Below are 22,921 nucleotides of genomic sequence, written 5' to 3'. Positions count from 1 at the left end.
TAATTTCATGTCCTTTTAATTAATATATCGATTATACACAATGGGAAAACAACTTTCTCACACATAATATTATATTTGTTTGTATTTTTAAGAAAATAATTTAAGAAGTATAAAACTGAATTATGTGCAAAAGAAACTCCTACAAAAATAAAAATGAATTATTAAGACAACGTGTGTGTAAAAAAGAAATTATATGTAGACAAATATATGGCACATATATATATATATATATATATATATATTCAACAGATAAGAAAATACACAGACAAAAGCATATACATAAACATATACATATATATAAACATATACATAAACATATATATATATACATATATACATATATATATGTATATACACATATATGACCACATTAATATATTTATCATTTTATTGTTTACCTTTATGCGTTTGCGTAAAGTCGCTTATGGAAAAATTGTTCACTTTAAATATGATAAACTTTAAGATATGATAGAAATTGTAAAAAATCCTTAATTGTTTGAAGGTCATATAATTATATAAATTAAGAAAATGAAATATGGTCATAGACCTATATATATATATTATATCATTCAATGTTAATGTAGATGTTTCATATATTGAATTTTTATTGTATATCTTATATTTTTGAATTTCATTAAAATTTATTAAAATTGTATTATATGTAGACTTATCCAAGGAATTTATAAATACATGAAATAATTGTTTTAATAATCGTAATGATAAAGACACGTGATAATTATAAAATTGTGGTTGATACATATGTACAAATAAATGTATTATATTTGAATAAAATAAAAGTGACATATATTTAATATTTAATTGTTTATAATTTTGAAAAATATTTAAAAATGTATAATTGTATATATTTTTTATATATATATTATATTCAGACTTATCCAATTTAATTATACATGAGTATATATCGATGATATTTATTAAATTATTCTGAAATTGCAAATTAGGATTTTTCAACAAATTACATATTTTTTCAAATAAATTATTTAAGAAATTATTTATATTATTATTTATATCAAATAAAAGCATATGTACATATAAATTAAAAAATAAAGATACGTTATTTTTTATATTCTCTACATGATATATCATAAAATTATTCAACCATTTTAATAGTATATTTTTATTATATAAAAAGTTGGATATATCATTCCTTTTTAAGAACATATTTTCATTACACAAATTTAATGTATAGATAAAATTGTGTGATAATTTTTTCTCCATTCTTATATTATCATTATTATTATTATGACCATTTTGTATAATATCCTTATTTAATGTTTCAAAATAATTATTCATAATAATTTCAGATTTTTTTATAAAGTGAGGATACACATTCTTATTCATTATGATGATATAAAATAATTCGATGATTTCCTTATCTATTATGTATTCTTGTAATATATGAAAAAGATTATTTTCTACTTTCTTTATATCATTGTGATAAATAAGTTCATTATTATAAGATTTCTGTTTATAGGAAACCATTGAATAATCATTATATTTATTTACACATATTTTATCCTTTTTATTATTGTCCTCATTATTATCATTTTTTATTTTTAGTAATTTTAAAAGTTCTTTCATATCAAGATAACTAAATGTTACTCTATCAACTTTTTTTTTTTCACATATATTTAATTCTTCATAGCTATTATCCATTGATGTTATTTCACGCATCATATGATTCTTTGATAAATTATTATATATATCATCATATAAACTTTTCAATAATTTATAATAATAATCATTATATTGACTTATTTTTTTATCTTTATATTTTTCTGTATCTTTAATTGTTTGTGTTAAATTATTATGCCATTCTATAGATGATAACAAGATAATTTTCATTTTTATGTCTAATTTATTTATACTAATATTTTGAAGAAAAAATAAAATATCATTTTGATTAGCATGTGTAGTATTTTGAGCAGAAAAGTTTATATTTTTATTTTTATAAAAATGTAATATATATATTAAAAGATCTTGTTTAAATTTATTTCTTTTTATTAAATTAATTATATGATGTTCCAAATTGATATAGGAAAAATGATTTAATACATTTATAGAATCCTTATCATTATTATATTTAAAAATGAAATTTATAATTGTAAATATGTCTAAGTCTATCATAAGTTGTAATCTCAGCATGTTGTGTTTATTTTGTAATAACCTTATTATATTTTTCAAAATAATATTCTTTTCTTTTTCGTTTATATTTATTTTGTTTTGAATAATAAAATTAAGAAAGTTACAAAACTCTCTATTAGGAAATGAATTCAAATTTAATAAGCATTTATTGAATATATTATGTAATAATATATCATCGGACTGAATGGTGTTTCCTTTAAAAGAATAAAGCATTGTTTTTTTATCTATCATGTAATCATAATTATTATTATTATTATTATTATTATTAATATTATTATTAATATTATTATTATTGTTGATGTTGCAGTTTTTACTATCATTTTTGTTGATGTCTTTTTCATTTTTTTTTTGATTGGTATTGTATTTTTTGTTTCCTTCTGTTTGTTTTTTAAAAAAATAAGAATAAGACAATAATATGTTTACTAGCTGCCCACATGAAAAGTCGTCTAAATTTTTTAAAACCTGTTCTTTTATTTTTTGAACAAACATATTAGAACAATTTAGTTGTAGTTTATAAATAGAATGAAGAAACAGATGTATATCTAAACAATTTAATTTGTTAAAATCTTTATCGAGCATTAATTCATAAAAATAAGAGAATAATTGATCATTTTTAATATTCAATTTTGTGCATGCATGAAACAATAAAGAAATTTCTCTTATGGAATATATATAATTTTTTGTACTCATTATTCTATGTATAAATTTGTGAATAAAGGAATGTGTATTATTTATATTTTCATTTTTGTGTATATTTAAAATATTATCCTTATACTTATTCGTATTATCATATATATTATCATAAATAACATCATTTGTAATATCACACATATCATCATTTGTAATATCACACATATCATCATTCCTATTATCATACACATTTTCCTTATTATTATTATTATTACAAATTAAATATAACAAATAACTGTTATTCTTACAAATGCCTGCAACAGCATTTATTATATTTACCCATGATGAATTGTTATTATTAATAACATCATTTCTTATGTCTATATATTTATGTAATAAGAATATAATATCATGTAATATTTTTTTATTTTTTATTTTTAAAGAATATTTATTAAGAAATGTAAGTAACATATTAAAATTAACAAAATTCATATTATTTATTATCAATGTATTTTGAAAAATAGTTTCTATTACATCATTTAATGTGTTTTTATCCTTACGTGCATTATATTCAGCATTTTTTAAAAGAAAACTAATATTACCATATTTATATTCTCCCATTTTATTATTACTTTTAATAATATTACTATTCCCCTCTTTGAAATATGAATCGTTTTTAATTTTGGATTTAATTGTATTATCATTTATTGTGTCCATTATGGAACTCATTTTATTTTCTTGTATTGCATATTTCTTACCCCCTACAATTCTTGTACTCATACATTTTCTCAAATATAATATTATTAGAAATGTGTTATTTCTTTTATATCTTAAGACTTCATTTTTTATGATTTCCATATTTTTTCCTTTTGTAATATGGAATATAAATTTTATGCTTTCCTTTCATATTTCAAAAGAATAAAAAATATGAAATTAAAAAAATATATACATATAAATATATTTATACTAATTTTTTTATCTCAAAAATATATATATATATATTATTTTTCTACTCAAAATATATTTACATTTTTCACAAAACTTTAAATTTCTTCATTATTATATTTATTTATTAAAATTTTAAGGTATAGTTAATATATATATATATATATATATATATATATACATATAATCATTGTTAATTATTAAAATGAAATAACATCATAATTATTTATTTCATTTTTTTAAAAAGCTAACGGTTTTAATTTTAAATAATAAATATGCATTAAATATTATACATTATTATTTTATTATATATAATATATATACATTATTTTAATATATGCCATACATTACTTTCTGTATGAGTAATAAAATATAAACATAAATATAAATTAATAAATAAGTAATCATTATAATAAAATATATATTAATAAAAAGATAAAGTCATTCTTTCTTTATATCTTTCTTTCTATCTTTCTTTCTTTCTTTTTTTTTCCATGAGAATATTAGTGCTTATAATAATAATATGTATGTATATAATATATAATATATATGAATATATTTTATAAATATATAGCATACCACTGAGAACAAGAAAAAAAAAAAAAAAAAAAGAATCATAAATATAAATATAAATACATTATGAAATAATATGAAAATATGAATACATTTTTTTTTTTATTTATTTGTAAAAATTAACATTTTAATTGTTTATTTTTTTTTTTTTTTTTCAATTGAAGGGAAATTATAATATATAAAAATTTACATATATTTATATATATGTGAATTATTTATTTTTCATAGTACTGTTTTTAGTTACATATATATTTTTGTTTTCAGGATTAACAAATATAATATATATAATATATATATATATATATATATATATATTAATATAAAAACTTGTAGAACATATATTATATATTCACATATATTATTTTTTATTTTGAATAATACATTCATACTTTTACACAATGAAGAAAAATCTACAATGTTTGAATATTTTTTATAAAACCAAATGGAGAAATATACACAACAGTAGTATTGTGAGGTCAAAAGAAAATTTGAACCTTCAAAAAATATATACAGGAGAAAAACAAAATTTTAACAAAGTATCTTTTAAGAAAGAGAAAATAGAAGATGTCATTAAAGAAGTGAAGTTTGATTACTATTATTTTAATGAAGGAAAAAAAAATAAATACAAGGATATTCCATTAAATATATCTATAATTAATGAATCAGACTTTCCTCCATTTAAGGCAGTTGATGATAAACTGCATTTCTCAGTATTAGAAAATGATTTGAAAATTATATCAACCAATAGAAACAATAGTGTGTGTTCGATAGGTAAAAGTGAAGCTATAAAAATATATATATATATATATATATATGTATATATGTATATATGTAAATATATATATTTTTTTTTTTTTTTTTTTGAAAATTTTACATACATGTTATATATTTTGTTTTTTTGTGACAGGTTTATATGTGAAGTGCGGATCCAGATACGAAGAAATAAACGACAAAGTAAATGAACAAGGAATGAGCGTAATGCTTGAAAATATGGCTTTTCATAGTACGGCACATTTATCTCATTTAAGAACCATAAAATCACTCGAAAAAATAGGAGCTACTGTTAGTTGTAATGCCTTTCGTGAACATATGGTTTATAGTTGTGAATGCTTAAAAGAATATTTACCTATTGTTACTAATTTAATAATAGGTAATGTATTATTTCCAAGATTTTTATCATGGGAAATGAAAAATAATGTAAACCGTTTAAATTTAATGCGTGAGAAATTATTTGAAAATAATGAATTATATATAACCGAATTATTACATAATACTGCATGGTATAATAATACCTTAGGTAATAAATTATATGTATATGAATCCAGTATTGAAAATTATACATCAGAAAATTTAAGGAATTTTATGTTGAAACATTTCTCACCAAAAAATATGACATTGATAGGTGTCAATGTAGAACATGATGAACTAACCAAATGGACTTCTAGAGCTTTTCAAGATTATGTTCCTATACCTTATACAAATCAAAAAGAAGTAACTCCAAAATACACAGGTGGATTTATAAGTGTAGAAGATAAAAATGTGAAGAAAACTAATATTGCCATCGCTTATGAAACACAAGGGGGTTGGAAAAGTTCTGATATGATCACCTTAACAGTATTACAAACATTAATGGGTGGTGGTGGCTCCTTTTCCACTGGTGGACCTGGAAAGGGTATGTATTCAAGATTATTCTTAAATGTTTTAAATAGCTATAATTTTATTGAATCATGTATGGCCTTTAGTACTCAGCATTCAGATACTGGTCTTTTTGGATTATACTTTACGGGAGAACCATCGAATACCTCTGATATAATAAACGCTATGGCATTAGAATTTCAAAAAATGAATAGAGTTACTGATGAAGAACTTAATAGAGCAAAGAAAAGCCTAAAAAGCTTTATGTGGATGAGTTTAGAATATAAATCAATATTAATGGAAGATTTAGCTAGACAAATGATGATTCTAAATAGAATATTAACAGGAAAACAATTATCAGACGCTATCGATTCTATAACAAAGGAAGACATTCAAAGGGTTGTTCATAATTTCTTGAAAACAAAACCAACAGTTGTTGTTTATGGAAATATAAATTATTCACCTCATTATGATGAAATATGTAACATATTAGGACACAAATAAAAATAAAGAAAATTGTAATAAATAATCACATTAAAATTTATTTATACAAACCAAAACATGTTAAGCTTATATATATTTATTATTTTTTACATATATATATATATATATAAACCTTAACTTTTGAAGAAAAAATATATAAATAAACAAAATTATATATAACAAAATATTTAATTATTTTAAACACATTTATATTGGATATAATTATTAAGTACACTTATATAATAATGAACACATACATTTCCTATACCTACTACGTTTATATATGCAAATATATTATTATCATTTCTTTTCCTTATTATTTATTTATTTATTTATTTTATTATATTATTATTTTTTATTTATTATTATTTTTTTTTTTTTTTTTTGTGTAATTGTATTACAGTTTTATATTTTTATAAATCAAAATATGTTACATGTGATACATATATGTATGTATGTATGTTAATTATTTATTTAATTTTTTTTCCCCAATATACTATACATATATATTATCATTTAGATTAAAATAACAAATGTTTGCAAATAAATACATATTTTATTATACCTATATATTTATAAAGGTCTATTTGTATAATTAAATATATATATATATATATATATATATATATTAAATAAAAGTTGTAACTACAAAATTATTGAAATAAATATTTTTTATATAATCACACAATTGGTAAACTTTATAATATAAATACTTATGAAAAATAAAATGAATATATACATAAAAAAATAAAAAAAAAAGGAAAAAGAAAAAAAAAAAAAAAAATAATAAATCAACATATATATAAAATAGGTAAGTATTTATGTATAATAAAATTCATATATTTAAAGATTTAGAAATATGTCATTAAAACTATAATAAACGTATATATATATATATATATATATATATATATATATATATTCTTTAAATATTTAAAATAATAAAATCAGAATATCATTTCTGGATTATATCAATATAACGGACAAGAGTTGATACTGTTCATATATTTTATGTTTGCGGATCATATAAATGCATAAATAAATATAAATACATACATACATATATATAAATAAATAAATATATATATATATATATATATATATATATATATATATATATATATTACATATATATATTTATGATTTTCTTCATTTAGCTAATTTTACATATTTTTTATATATTCCATCTTGTGCTGATAATAATTCATCGTGTGTTCCATGTGACTGTACAAAGGTTCCATTTCGATCAGGGTTATTAAATACAACAATTTTGTCTGATCGCTTTATAGATGCAATTCTGTGGGCAATAGTAATAATAGTTTTGTCAGATTTATCTTTAATATCTACAATAGTTTTTTCAATTAATTTCTCAGAATTGGAATCAAGTGATGAAGTTGCTTCATCTAATAATAATATTTTAGGTTCTCTTAATAATGCTCTAGCTATAGCTATTCTCTGTTTTTGTCCACCTGATAAGCTTTTACCATATGGTCCAACATTTGTATCATATTTATTTGGTAATGATTCGATAAATTCATCTATAGCAGCGAACTTACTAACACGTTTGACATCTTCCAATGTTGCATCTTCTCTTCCAAATTTGATATTTTCATATATAGACATATTAAATAACATGGGTTCTTGACTAACTATTGAAAATAAGTTTCTAAGATCTCTTAAGTTATAATCACATATATTAATATCATCTAATAATATTTCTCCATTATTATTAAATACAGTATAATCTTCTGCAGATCCAGATTGGTTCGAAAATTCATTTACATTTTTTAAAACCAATGAATTATTATTATTTTGATAATCTTGAAAATTGGTCATATCATTTTTTAATATAATGTGATCATTTTTCAAGTCATAAAATCTTAATAAGAGATTCATAAAAGTTGATTTTCCACTACCTGTTTCTCCAACAATTGCTGTAGTTTTTTTACTATCACAAGTAAAAGATAAATTTTTATAAATAGGTACATTTGGTCTTGAAATATAACGGAAATTTACATCTTTAATATCAACTTTACCCTTTATTAAATTTTTATTTATTCTTATTCCACCATCATCTCTTACATCAATATTTGATTTTCTAATCATTAATGGATAATATTTCTCAAATGTTAATTTTGCATTTTCTGAATCTCCTTTTAAGGACATTAATTTTCCAGCATAACTACCAGTAAATATAAAAGTAAATAAGGATTTCATAAAGTCATCAACTAATATAGTACCTCTTTTAATTAAGAAGGATCCGAACCAATAAGCAAAACTATTAATAAACAATTGAGCGCTTTGACTAAATCCCCATAAAGCTGCATTTACAATAATTCTTCTTTTTTGTCCTTTATTTTTATAATCAATAGCTTTTTCTATTAAATTACAGAAATAATCTTCTAAACCATAATTAATAACAGTATGCATATTATAAAATGCTTCCTGTATTAAAAAACTTGGATCTTTAAACATTTCATCATCTGAACTGAATGCAAAAACTCCACTTGACTTATTTTGTTTTTTCTCAATTTCTTTACTTTTTGTTAATCTAGATCTTACAGCAAATACACGCATATTAATAAAATATATAAAAGTTAATACAGCTGCAACAATTGGACAAAAATAAAAGGACATAACCATGCTAACCAGAAAGAGCATTATGAAATGAGAAAAAATAACAATATTATTTACTAAACCCGTTTTTAATAAATGTACATCTCTATTAATATGTGCAGATAAAACACCTGGAGTATTTTTATCTTGATCAAAGAAACTCATTTCTTGATATAATATATTTTCAAATAATCTACGTTTCATAGTCTTTTCGACTTTTTCTCCTATTTTGTTGTTATAATAGTTTTTGAGTGTTTCTGAAATGAACATAGCAATAGCAATAAGTAGAATATATATAGAATATTTATTTGAGTTATATTCTAAATTTGCAAAATCAAATAATGTAGATACATATCTAGCATATAATAAAGCAAATACGGGATATAATCCTCCAGCTACTAAAATACTAAAGAAAATTATAGTAACATCTTTTTTATATGAAAATATTTCTTTATAAATGATACGTAAATTGTTTGGTGCTTTCTTTTTTCTTCTAAACATTCTTTTGAAAAATGGAACTTTCTCTTCTTTTTCATTTTCTGCTGTATTTTTACAATTATGATTATTTGATATATTTTCATTTTCATGTATAGATAAATTATTCATATTATCTGCATCATTACCTGTATCTGAGTCTTTATAAACGCTACTTTTGTTATCTGATCCATTATCATTTGCATTATTTGATGATTTATTTGATGATATCTTTTGGTTATTTATCATAAGGTGATAAATACCATTTTTATTTTTCATAAGACTATCATGTGTTCCTTGTTCAATAATATAGCTACCCTCATTATTAATTTTGTTATTATTATTATGATCATTATTATTATTATTATTATGATTATGATCATTATTATTATTATTATTATTATGATCATCATTATTATTATTATTATTATTATTATTATCACCTCTTTCTCTATTTGATAAAACAAAAATTGTATTGGCATATCTTATAGTACTTAATCTATGTGCTATAATAATAGTTATTCTATTTTCATTTCCTTTCAAATTATTAATTGTTTTTTGTACTAAATACTCAGATTTGTTATCTAAAGAAGATGTAGCTTCATCAAGAATTAGAATTTTAGGATTTCTCATAATTGCTCTTGCAATCGATATTCTTTGTTTTTGTCCACCTGATAATTTGGATGCATTCGAACCTACTAAGGTATCATATTTATCGGGTAATGATGATACAAAATCATGTATAAGTACTTTTTTGGATACATCAACAACATCAGAATCTTTAATAGTTTGATATTCTTTTTTCATTTCTAATAATTCATTTGATGTCATAGAATTCGAAATTAAAGATAAATTTTTATTTTCATATGTATCATTAGTATTTTCTTCATAATAATTTTCCATTGCTTCTAAATCTTTTAAACTATATAAACTATATTTAATATTATTTTTAATTGAATTACTAAATAATAATGGATCTTGACTAACAACTCCAATTTTTGATCTCCACCATTTCAAATTAATATCTTTTAAATTATGAGAATCATTTACAATAATATCTCCTTCCGTTGGATCATAAAGTCTTTCAATTAATTTTAGTATGGTTGATTTCCCACACCCTGATTCTCCCACAAATGCATATGTTTTCCCTTCTTTTAAAGTAAAACTTAAATCTTTATAAATTTCAACATCTTTTCTAGTATCATAATGAAATCTTACATTTTTAAATTCGATTTTTTTAATATTTGGTAATGTTTCTCCATCATCATTATTTTCAACTAATGGTTTTCGATTTATTATTTCATACAAACTATTTGTTGCTTCTAAAGCTTTCATATATTCTGTTATATTTGGTAGGATAATTGTTAACATAAACATACTAATAAGAACACCTAATAAAATAGATATAACTGAAGCACCATTAAAATCATTATTGGGGTATTGATTCGTTGCACTATTTATTATAATTCTTGTACCATACCAAAAACCAAATGCATAAGAAACTAAAATTAAACCATTTATTAAACCTATATGTAATGCTTCTACAAAATTAGCTTTTAAAATATATTTACTATAAAAAGTTTCTGACAAATTAAATTTGTTTAATATAGTCTTTTCTCCACAATAACTTGCAACAGTTCTTATTCCAATTAAAGCCTCTTCTATAATAGACATTGTATTGTTATTATATAACAAAGACGTTTTCTTATTTAATTTCACTTTCTTATTACATATCACACCACAAAGATAAATTAACGGAAAAACACAAGTTATACATAAAGTTAAACGTGCATTTTTTATTAAGGACCAAATATATAAACCTAAAAAGGAACTAGCATAAGTAAAAATTGTTATAAATTTGGTACCAATTCCTGAACTCACTTGTTCTAAATAAAAATCTAAATCAGATGTTAATTTAGATCCAGGATTATTATCATGAAATTGTCCATCTTGATAAAAAACACTTCTTAAATATTCAAGCTTTAAAGTTTTTAATATTTTTGATGTAATTACATCCATACAATAACTTGATATCATAGATAATATAAATTGTACTAAACCTATGGATACTAATGATAATATTATAGGATTAATATCATCACCTAAATTCATGTTCTTTAATATTACACCAAAAACTGATATAAAAAAAGGTAATGTTCCTCCTGATAATACAGCACATACAAATGATATAAATAATAATTTTCTATGTTGTGCAGGTAAACATTTAAACGGTAAAAAAAATGATATTTTCTGATTCTTTATTTTTCTAAATAATTCAGCGGTACTCTTTTTGTTCAACTCTTTTTCAACCTCTTCTTTGATACTCAGGTTACCATCTTTTTTCTCTTTCTGCTCTTTACCCATCTTTCAACACAAAATCAAATAAAATGTAAATAAAATAAAGAAATAATTAATTAATTTGTAACAAACAATATTATATAATATTACAAACAAAATTTAAATCTTATAAATGAAATAACGTATGTACACATATATCAATATATAAATATAAATATATATATATATATATATATATATATATATATATATATATAAACAATGTTGAAATAATAATATATATAAAATATATATTATATATATATTTATATATTTACACAATGACAAAAAAAATAAATAAATAAAAAAAATAATAATAAATAAAATAATACATACATATATATATATATATATATATATGTGTTATTATATTTATTATTAGATACAAAAATAGTTTTATTCAAAATAAAATAATAATATTAATAAAAAAATAATTCTATACAATTTACTTCTATTTTTTTTTTTTTTTTTCTTTTGTATAATTTAACAAAAATGTAATGTCATTTTTATATTTAATTATGTATATTTTATCAATATGTTATATAAGTGTATAAATATATATAATTTATTCTTCCATTTTTCTTTCTATATCCATGTTAAAATATATTTAATATATATACATATATATATATATATATATATATATATATATATATATAAATATGCCTTTTAAAGGAATCAGTAAAAATGAAAAATATAATAACAAAATAATTAAATATAATAGTTATTTTATTCTTCCATTTTTTATTATTATTTTATGAATACACACATATATGAAAATATTATAATAACTATACATATATAATAATCTTATAATGTTAATATTATTTCATTTTATACATCTATATATATATATACATGTATATATTATATTTCATGTATATACTTATATGATATATATAATATTCTATGAAATCATAAAAAAAAAAAAAAAAATAAAATAGCTCACATAAGTATTTATTTATTTGTAATAAGAATATTATGTTATATAAATGTACTCCAAAAAAAAAAAAAATATATATAAATATATATTATATATTATATATATATATACGATTATATATTATATTTATGTTATTTTATATAACAAAATATAATACAAAATATTATAAATATGCTTTTATATTTTATAAGTATAATATAAAAAAATAAATATATTACATATATATATATATATATATATTATTTTATTTATATTATAATTGAAGGTGCAAAATGAAATATAGATAAAGGCTTTTTAACAAATATAAATATATTATAAATATAAATATATATACATATATATATATATATATATATAATGTAGTAAAATATATGTATATATTTATTACTAAAATATATAAAAAAAAATATATATCATTTATGTATATATATAAATATATAACATAAAGTCAGCGCATTTTTTTATTTTTCTAATTTTTTTTTGCTCAAGGTATTTATAGGATATTTGAGAAAAAAATCCTATATATAAAAAAATAATATACTATATAAATATATATAAATAATATATATTATATAGCATTAATATAAAATTTTATTGTTTTATATTATTATTGTAAAAATATTGTATAATGTATTATATATATATAATTCTTCCGAACAAACAAAAAGAAAAAAAGGTTCTTTTGTTTTTTTTTTTTTTTTAAATCGTTCTAAATTAATTATATTATATATAAATATAATATATTTTTTTCTTTTTGTTTGTCATAAGAATTTTTTTCTTTTTGATAAAATAATATAATATATATTTTATATGAAATATATATTATATTAAAAAAAAGATATAAAATACAAATATATTTTTTATTTTTTTATATTTAAAAAAAATATATTAAAAATTATAAATAAAAATATATATGAATGTTAAAATTAAAAAAATATATATATTATATAAACATATATATAAAATAATCTATGTATAATATAATATTTTTTTTTTTTTTTTTTTTTTTGATAATACGTATAATAAATAATATAAATATATTATAATATTTATATAATATATATAGTTGTATTTTTATTATTATTATTATTTTATATATTTATTATATTATTATAATTATTAATATGAAAACAGAATCTTATGATATTTAGAAAAATAAGATTTTAATTATTTATAATATATATATTATATATATATATAATAATAATATTATATATATATAAAATAATATATTTTGTAGAAAAGATTTATAAAAAAATATATAGGTAGAAATTTTGTACAAAAAAAATTTTAATAAAATATAATATATAAATCCATATATTATATATATATTATTTATTCGGGGTATCTTTTATATAGGAATAAAAAATATTTTTTTATTTCTTATTCTAGTTTATTATTTTTATTAGAAGATTGAAATTAAAAAAAAAAATAATAATAATATAATAATATTAAACGTTATAATAATATTTATATATATATAATAATATATAATTAAAATTATTAGATATATTTATTTATATGCGCATAATTTAGTTATATATATTATTATATGTATTTTAAATAAATATAAAAAAAAATGTTAATAAATAATAATAAAATTACATATTTATTAATTTAAACAAAATGCTTATTAAAAAAAATTATTAAATATTATAATTTTATAAAATATTTAGAATTCATATAAATTATATATAATAAAATATTTATTCATCCGTTTTTATTATTATAAGAATACAAAATAATAAATAAATATAAATATTTTTTACTATACATTTTTAAATAAAAATTTATTAAATTTTCTTAATAATAATTTTCTTTATTTTTATTTTATTATATATATTTTAGAAAATTTAAAAGATATATTATATAAAATAGTCAAAAAAATATTATATTTTTAAAAAATACCTTGAGAGATTGTTATATTTTCTTTGTATATTTTATATTCTTGTTTATTATTCTATTGAAAAAACTGTATATCTTATTTACTTTTATATATTTTTTTAATATTAATAATAAAAATATGAATATTAAAATAAACGCATGCATATTATTATAAAAGAATGTAATATCAATAATAATTTGGGGCTATATAAATAAATGTTATTTTTCTTTGCCACCATTTTTGTTTATAAATTTATTTAAATAAATATAAAAAAGAAAATAATTATTTTTTTAATATTATAATAGAAGTATATTTTTTTTTATATTTTTATAAATTCCCAATTTTTTTAACGAATCGTAAAAAATAGAAAAAGAAAAAAAAAAATTTTAATAAAATAAAATAAAACTTATATATTATTTGTGGTATCATTGAATTTGGCTTTTATTTTATTTTCTTCATTTTAAGTATAACAGGTAGTTATAACTTTATACCGATAAGATTATATATATATATATATATATTATATATATATATTTCATATATTTAGGAAGACATTTATTTTAACATATCCAATTTGAATTATAAAAATGTTCAATATATTAATTACAGGATAGCATTCTCTTTTCTTGTCTTTTTTTTTCTTTTTTTTTGTTTTGTTTTTAATTACTTGAAATATTAGTTATTTATATTTTGCTCTACCTGTTTTTATTAATTTAGAGGGTTGATATGTTACTTTAAAAAAAGAAATATAATAAAATTATAATAATAAATAATACATAATGTAATATAATACATGTATATTTATAAAGTATAATACAATATTAATATAAACAAACATAATTACTTATATGTGTACATATAAATCAAGTTGAGAATAAATGAGAATATGTAATTTAATTAAAACATTATAAAAATAGAGAAAAAATCAAAATGTACTTTTATTATACTATATCATAAGAGAAAAAGAATAATAAACTCATGAAAATTTTATAAACTTATATATATGTTTTAATTCGATATAAAAATATTTGCATCCTTATAAAGATTTCAATGAAAAAAAAAAAAAAAAAAAAAATAGATATAAAATGATATAAGCATGTATGCAAAATAAATATGTAGCATCTTATATTTAAAGCAATGGAAGTTTCATTAATTACGTAAAAAAAAAAAAATATATATATATATATATATATATATATATATATATATAATAAATAAGAAAAATGATAATTAAACATACATATATATATATATATATATAATAAATCGATGTTATCATTTTATTGTATTTAAAATACATAAACAATATAGTAGATAAAATATTTTACATAATTTTCATACTTATGTATATTTATATATATATATATATATATATATTACTTACATATTTACCCATATTTAATGTTAATTATTATTCTTCAATCATTATAACATTGTTCATAAAAACTAACATCCGATAAAATATTTTGGACTTGAGGTTTTAATAATTCAATTAATATTAAACATAAGGATTTTTTTATAAATTGCCCACAGTTTAAACAAGTGGATTCAATAAATATTTTATTTGAGGGTACTTTCTCTTTAATATATTGATAACATGAAACACATGTTTGTAATTCCTTATTAAAAAAATCATCATTACTTGTTTCATCTTCTTCTTCATTTATATTATTATGAATATTGTCATGCATCATATTTTTTTCGTTGCCTACAAAATAAATGGAACTATTATTATTTGAAAATAAAATATTTCCCATCTTTTCCTTTTCATATGTTAATATAGGTTCCATGACATGTCTTCTTTCTGCATATGATATATCCATTGGTTCAAAAAGAGCTGTTCGATGATATAACCAATTATATTTATTATTATAATGTTCCATGATTTTGTCATATGTAGGATAATAATTAATGTTATGTGTATTTACTTTGTGTATACTAGGAATATAGTGATATATTAAATGACCTTCAGCAGCTTGTTCATTAATTTGATTAATATGAAAATTTATATTCTTATCATTCCTCTCCTTTCCATTTTCTTTACCCTTTTCATCTTCTCTTTCTTCTCTTTCTTCTCTTTCTTCTATTTCTTCTATTTCTTCCATTTCTTCCATTTCTTCCATTTCTTCTTTTTCACAATTATAATAATCATCCACATTATATTCATTTTCTTTTCTCTTTAAATCATTCAACTTTTTAATTGAACGAGCATGTAAATCGTCGTTCCATATATTACATTCTTCTTCTCTATATATATCCCTTGTTACGTTATCATTTCGTAAATTAGTACAAATTCCTCTTGACCTCTTACTATGTGAATACATATCATAATGTTTATTTTTCTCACTATTAATGTATTTACTATTAGATACATATATATCTTTCTCTTTCAAATTATATTTAGATTTATATTTTTCATTATTATATTTAAAATATGTTTCATTATAGTCCCTTTCCTTTTCATCTTCGTTCCCTTCGATATCATCACTGTCTTTATTATTTCTCTCGTAACTACATGTTCGATGAGAAAAATTATCATTAAAAAATTCTCCATCATAAGAACAAGTTTTGCGTAAATTTAAGTTTTCACTAAGTGTATTCCCACTTTTTATGTTATTGTGGATATTGTCATATAAATAATTATTTTCTTCGTAACAATTACAATCGTCATCACTGTTGTGATCATAATCGATCTCTCCATGTTTATTGAATGCGTTGTTTTTACTATTACCATTATAATTATAATTATTATTATTATTATTATTATTATTATGTGTATCATTGAACTTATTGTTGCTGTGTATACCATGTATCCATTTCTGAACATTTATATTATGTGCCTTCCTATTTATACTAATATCATTCACCATATTATCATCTTCCATATCCTTTATATCATTGTTAAAAGTCATGTGGCTATTGTTACGCTTTCCAAAAAATGTACTATGCTCGGAAAAATCTTTTTTATCTCTTTGATAATTTCTATATGGTATTACCATTATATTGGATATATCAGATAAAGAATGCTCATATATATAATTATTATTATAATGGTTGTTATTAATAGTAGTTGCAGTAGATATAGTACCTTCATAATTACTACCATGTTTCATATTCTTATAATAGCAATAATAATTATTGTTATAATTAATATTATTATTATTATTATTACTATTGTTATTATTCATGTACCTATTTGTGCTATCATTTATGTTATTATAACAATGATAATTCGTATAATAATTATAATTATTCATTTCATTTATATTATTATATATATGGTGGTTCATTCCAATATTGTTATAATTGTTTAAATTAACAATATGTTTACTATTGTTGTTATCGTTGATGTTTGAGATATATTCATTGTTTGATAAATACCTTTTAACCTTATCCGAATTGTTATTATTATTATTATCATTACTATTATTATTATTATTATTATTATTATTATTATGATATTTTATAGGACAACATAACATAGACCCCTTACTCATACCCTTATTTATATCAAAAAAATTTCCATTCTTATTATTAAAATCATTGTCATTTATCATACACTTTTCCTCATCCTTTTGTCTAATATTATCAATTTTGATGTTGAAAACTTTCCTATTTTTATAAACGTTCTTGTTATATTCATTATTATAATTTTTCTTCTTTTGATTATTATATAAATGATTATTATCCTTTCCACGAAAATTATTATCATATTCATTATCATCATGATTAGTATCAGGATTATTATAATTGTTTCGACTGTTTTCATTTAATTTAATGTAATAAAAAGAACCTTTATATAACCCTTCGTTATTAAAATATTTTCTATCATAATCGACATTTCTATGGTATTTTGTAATATGATTCATTTTATGATTATATGTTATATACGATTTAACATCTCCGTTACCACTAACCACATCAAACTTTTCCTCTTGTAAATTCATAATATCTTCATTAGAATTATTATTGCATAATACATTTTCTCTCATTTTGTTATTATTTTCACATACATTATAATCATTATTTTCATTATTCTCATTTTTTTCATCATCTAATTCTACACCATCCAAAGATAAACAGGTATTTCTAATAAACTTTTCACTTTGCATATTTTCATCAGATTCATCATCTGCAATACTATCACATCTATATTCCATGTTAATATGGGTATCCTTTTCTTCTTCCATAAAACGTTCTATTTTTTCTTTTTCTTCACTTATATTTGCTTGATAATTTTTGTTCGCATATTTTCCATCTTCCCCCCTTAATTCTATTTCATTTTTTACTAATGCATCATCATTTATATAATATATACATTTTATATCATCATTGTGACCTTCCTCTTTTAATTTAAGTAGATTTTTTTTTTCTGCTTTTTCTTCATCTTCTTCTTTTAAATCATTGGAGCATTCACTTTTTGATCGATACCTTTCTTCATCTCCTGAAGATTCGCCATCATTTTTTGATATGAAACAACAAGTATCCTTTGTACTAATAGACATAAATTTACAAGAATTATTATAATAATCGTCCCTTTTGTTATTATTTTTACTCGTGTTACGCATGTTTAACATATCATCTTCTTTATTTACATCTAAATGGTTTTCATCTTCCCCTGATACTTTTAGTTCAACAATCAATTCATTTTCATCACCTGTTGGCAAATTCTCTCCTCTGTTTTCATTTAAAGAGACACTTTCGGAGGAATGGGAATTATTCATAATTTCTTTATCAATGATATCTTTTTTAGTATCCATATCATTATGATTCATTTTGGATCCGCATATAAACGTCATATTCATATTATTAGTTGGTCTTCTCTTTAATTCTTTATAACCATGTGCATGTCTACAATTTTTGTCGGCTTTACAATAACCATTAAGGAAAAATTTACATAACGTTGTTTTATAAAACTCATCTGTCGATCTAAGTTCTTCCACATGATGAGCAAAATTACATTCCTTCTTTGATTTAAAACACATATTTTTTATAAAATTTCGACACATGGCCGTTTTATATAAATTCGGTATAGGTTTTAGCTCACTTTTATCATGCGCATATGGACACATATTATTTGAAAATCTTTTACATTTTTCTTTAGTGTTCATATATGGACACATTTTCGTTTTACAAAATTGGACATTCAAAGCACTCTTAAAATCATAATTTGATTCTCTAATTGTATTGTAATGATTAATATCCATTCCTTTCTCTCTTAATTTTGAAGGATAATTGGATCCTGTTTTCAAAAATGAATTTCCATAATCATTTTCTAAAATATCTTGATTAGTGCTAGATCTGAATATCTTTATACCTTCCTTTTTCTCATAAGGAATATTTCTGTTAAATGATTTACTTTTAAACATTATATGCTGTTTTGTCTCCATATTATTATATGTGTTCATTATATAATTTTTATTATTATTATTGTACGCATTTTTATTTAGTTCGTTTCTTCTGAAAGGCTCTATAATATCATTATTACTATTATTATTATTATTATTATTAATATTAATATTGTTTTTGTTGTTGTTGTCATTATTATAACCATTATTAATATCACTATTATTATTCATCGTGTCATAAATGACATCCCTTTCTTCATTCTTTTTTACTATATGATCATCCTCATTATAGTCCCTGTTCATATTATCCTCTTCCACGTTATTAAAATTTTTACTATTGTTCCTTTCTTTGTAACTGCTTCGATGCTTTTGAAAAAATGAATAAGTACGCTTTTCTTGATCATATTTTCTTTTACTATTTTTATGTATATAAGTGGGAGAAAATTCAGTCCTTCCATGTTTTGATAACATCTTGTCAAATGTACTTATATCCTTTTTATCATGTGTTTCTTTTAAAGAATTCACCATATTCAAATTAGAACAAATGAAATAGGTATTATTAAATGATTCTATTTTATTATGTTTATAATTTCCTAAGGTGCTATTTTTTACACTTGGCTTTTTTGTTTGTCTTTTACTTATCAATTCAAATGTATAATGTTCGTCTGAAACTATTTTATTTTCTTTTTCTTCATAACATGAATTATTTAATTCACCTTTTTCTTTTGTCATATTATTTGAAAATATCGTATGCTTATCTTTTGTAGTATCTATAAAGTTGTCATGTACTGCATGAAAATTGTCAACAATTTTATAATCAGTACAATCATATACTTGATGCAGTTTTTTTTATTGATATTTTCGGTTAGTTCTAATATTTTCAATAATGATATTTTTATCACATATAGACAAACTATTAAAATTGTTTTTACATATATTATTGAGTTCAATAGTTTTGTTTTTTTTCATATAAATTATGGGATTCTATATTTTCGTTGATTATTTCATATGAGAGCATAGTATTCTTATAATTTCTGTTATAATATGAAGAAGCACACTCAATTATATACATATATATATATATATTGTATGAAATAAATAAATATCATATAATAATACACCAATAAAAAATATGGTATCATGAATAATAAAATAAATATTATAATAGAGATTTAGTGTCTTAATATGATTTTTTTTTTTTTTTTTTTTTTTAATAATACATATATAATATGCTTATCTTATTATACAGTACAAATAAGTATGTAATATGGATAAATAAATAAATATATATAAATATATATATATATTTTTTTTTTATCTACTTGATAGCATAATTCAATGGATTATATATAAACATTTTAAGTTAAATTTTATTTATTCATAATTATACTTTTATGATCCAGCTTATATAACTACTTTTCCAAGAAAAACACAAATAAAATAAAAAAAAAAAAAAAAAAACTCTATACACTTATATAGACATTTTTTCTTTCTAATTTTATTTAAACTTTTTCTTTTTATCCTTTTCTTTTTAAAATCAGACAAAATATGCAAATAGTTTCATATTCATTTATACATTAATAATTCAAATATATATAAAATAATAAATATATTTTTATGCAAGCACTACATATTTTACGAATAAATCAATTTATTCTCATTTCAATTTTTTTTTTTTTTTTTTTTAATTTCTACACAACCAACAATATAAAAATTGACAAGCATGTATTAAATATATAAAACGACGAAAAAATATATATAAATCATAAAAATAAAAAGAATAATGTTCAGAATAATGTGCAAGATTTTTCTGTACATATATATAAATATATATATAATATTTGTTGTTGTAGAAAAAAAAAAATAAAATAATAATAAATAAATATAAATTAATTCAGTACTAATAAAAAAATGTTACATATATTTGCACATTTTTATTTTTATTTTTTTTGTTCTTTCATTTTATATTTTCATCACTGTTTATTATATATATATATATATATATATATATATATATATCATTTTGTCTTATTAATTTCAATAAATTCATGTATATGTGTATATATATATATTATAAGTCGCGCGTGCGTGTAACTAAGTTTATATATATTAATTGCTGACTTGGCAAAAATAAATAAAAAAAAAATATATATATAAATATAAACAATATACATAAATCCTACATATAATTACTATATATATATATATATATATATATATGCATAAAATAACTATATAATATATAATGTATAATATTATTTGTATATATTTATATCTATTATATGAAAATATGAGTCTATCATATTAAGAACTTCTTATGAACATTATATTATATATTTATATAATATAACTATAATAAAAGGAAAAGAAAAAATAAAATGAGAATAGAAATATAAGAATATATATATATATATATATATATATTAAATTAAAAAAAATAAGCACATATAAGTAAATAATATTATTATTACATACATATACAAAATTTAAAAATATATAAAATAATATACTATCTTGTTTTATTTTCATTCATGTATTATATAATAGATACCACCTATTTAATTCTCATTTACATAAACGTTTTTTCCATTTATAATTGTTAATATACTTTTACTCGCTTTATATGTAATTAGATATTAAGAACTTAAAAAAAAGAAATAAAGAAAGAAAGAAAGAGAAAAATCAGAGTAATGTAATGAAAACATGATCATAAATTTTATTGTATTGTATTGTATATATATATATATATTTGTACATAATATATATATGCATAAGATTGAAAACTTTTTATTTTTTCTGATTTTTTACATAAATATAAATGATAAAATTATATCTTTATATTACTGATTTTTTTTTTTTTTTTTCTTTCAATATTTCTTCTTTTGT

General features: G+C 19.1%; 4 protein-coding genes across 4 annotated transcripts; 1 reads left to right on the top strand and 3 right to left on the bottom strand.

The window, feature by feature from the left end:
* Positions 1–5: 5 nt before the first annotated feature.
* PRSY57_0522300 (hypothetical protein) lies at positions 6–3,654 on the bottom strand (the record flags this gene model as incomplete). The annotated part of the gene is made up of 2 exons (XM_020114558.1): positions 6–139; positions 399–3,654. The coding sequence occupies 2 exons, from the start codon at positions 3,652–3,654 to the stop codon at positions 6–8; spliced, it is 3,390 nt and encodes a 1,129-aa protein (XP_019970735.1).
* Positions 3,655–4,712: 1,058 nt separating this feature from the next.
* PRSY57_0522200 (mitochondrial processing peptidase alpha subunit, putative) lies at positions 4,713–6,453 on the top strand (the record flags this gene model as incomplete). Its single annotated transcript, XM_012906290.1, has 2 exons — positions 4,713–5,085; positions 5,222–6,453. 2 exons carry the CDS (start codon positions 4,713–4,715, stop codon positions 6,451–6,453), a joined length of 1,605 nt encoding a protein of 534 aa, XP_012761744.1.
* Positions 6,454–7,581: 1,128 nt separating this feature from the next.
* On the bottom strand, positions 7,582–11,886 carry PRSY57_0522100 (multidrug resistance protein; the record flags this gene model as incomplete). The annotated part of the gene is made up of 1 exon (XM_012906289.2): positions 7,582–11,886. The coding sequence occupies one exon, from the start codon at positions 11,884–11,886 to the stop codon at positions 7,582–7,584; it is 4,305 nt and encodes a 1,434-aa protein (XP_012761743.2).
* A 4,219-nt stretch (positions 11,887–16,105) lies between these two features.
* On the bottom strand, positions 16,106–20,767 carry PRSY57_0522000 (zinc finger protein, putative; the record flags this gene model as incomplete). The annotated part of the gene is made up of 1 exon (XM_012906288.2): positions 16,106–20,767. The coding sequence occupies one exon, from the start codon at positions 20,765–20,767 to the stop codon at positions 16,106–16,108; it is 4,662 nt and encodes a 1,553-aa protein (XP_012761742.2).
* Positions 20,768–22,921: the final 2,154 nt, after the last annotated feature.

Source organism: Plasmodium reichenowi, chromosome 5 (assembly GCF_001601855.1).
Source record: "Plasmodium reichenowi strain SY57 chromosome 5, whole genome shotgun sequence".
Classification (NCBI taxonomy): domain Eukaryota; phylum Apicomplexa; class Aconoidasida; order Haemosporida; family Plasmodiidae; genus Plasmodium; species Plasmodium reichenowi.
The sequence above is the reverse complement of the archived record's forward strand: the minus strand, read 5'-3'. Positions and strand labels throughout refer to the sequence as shown.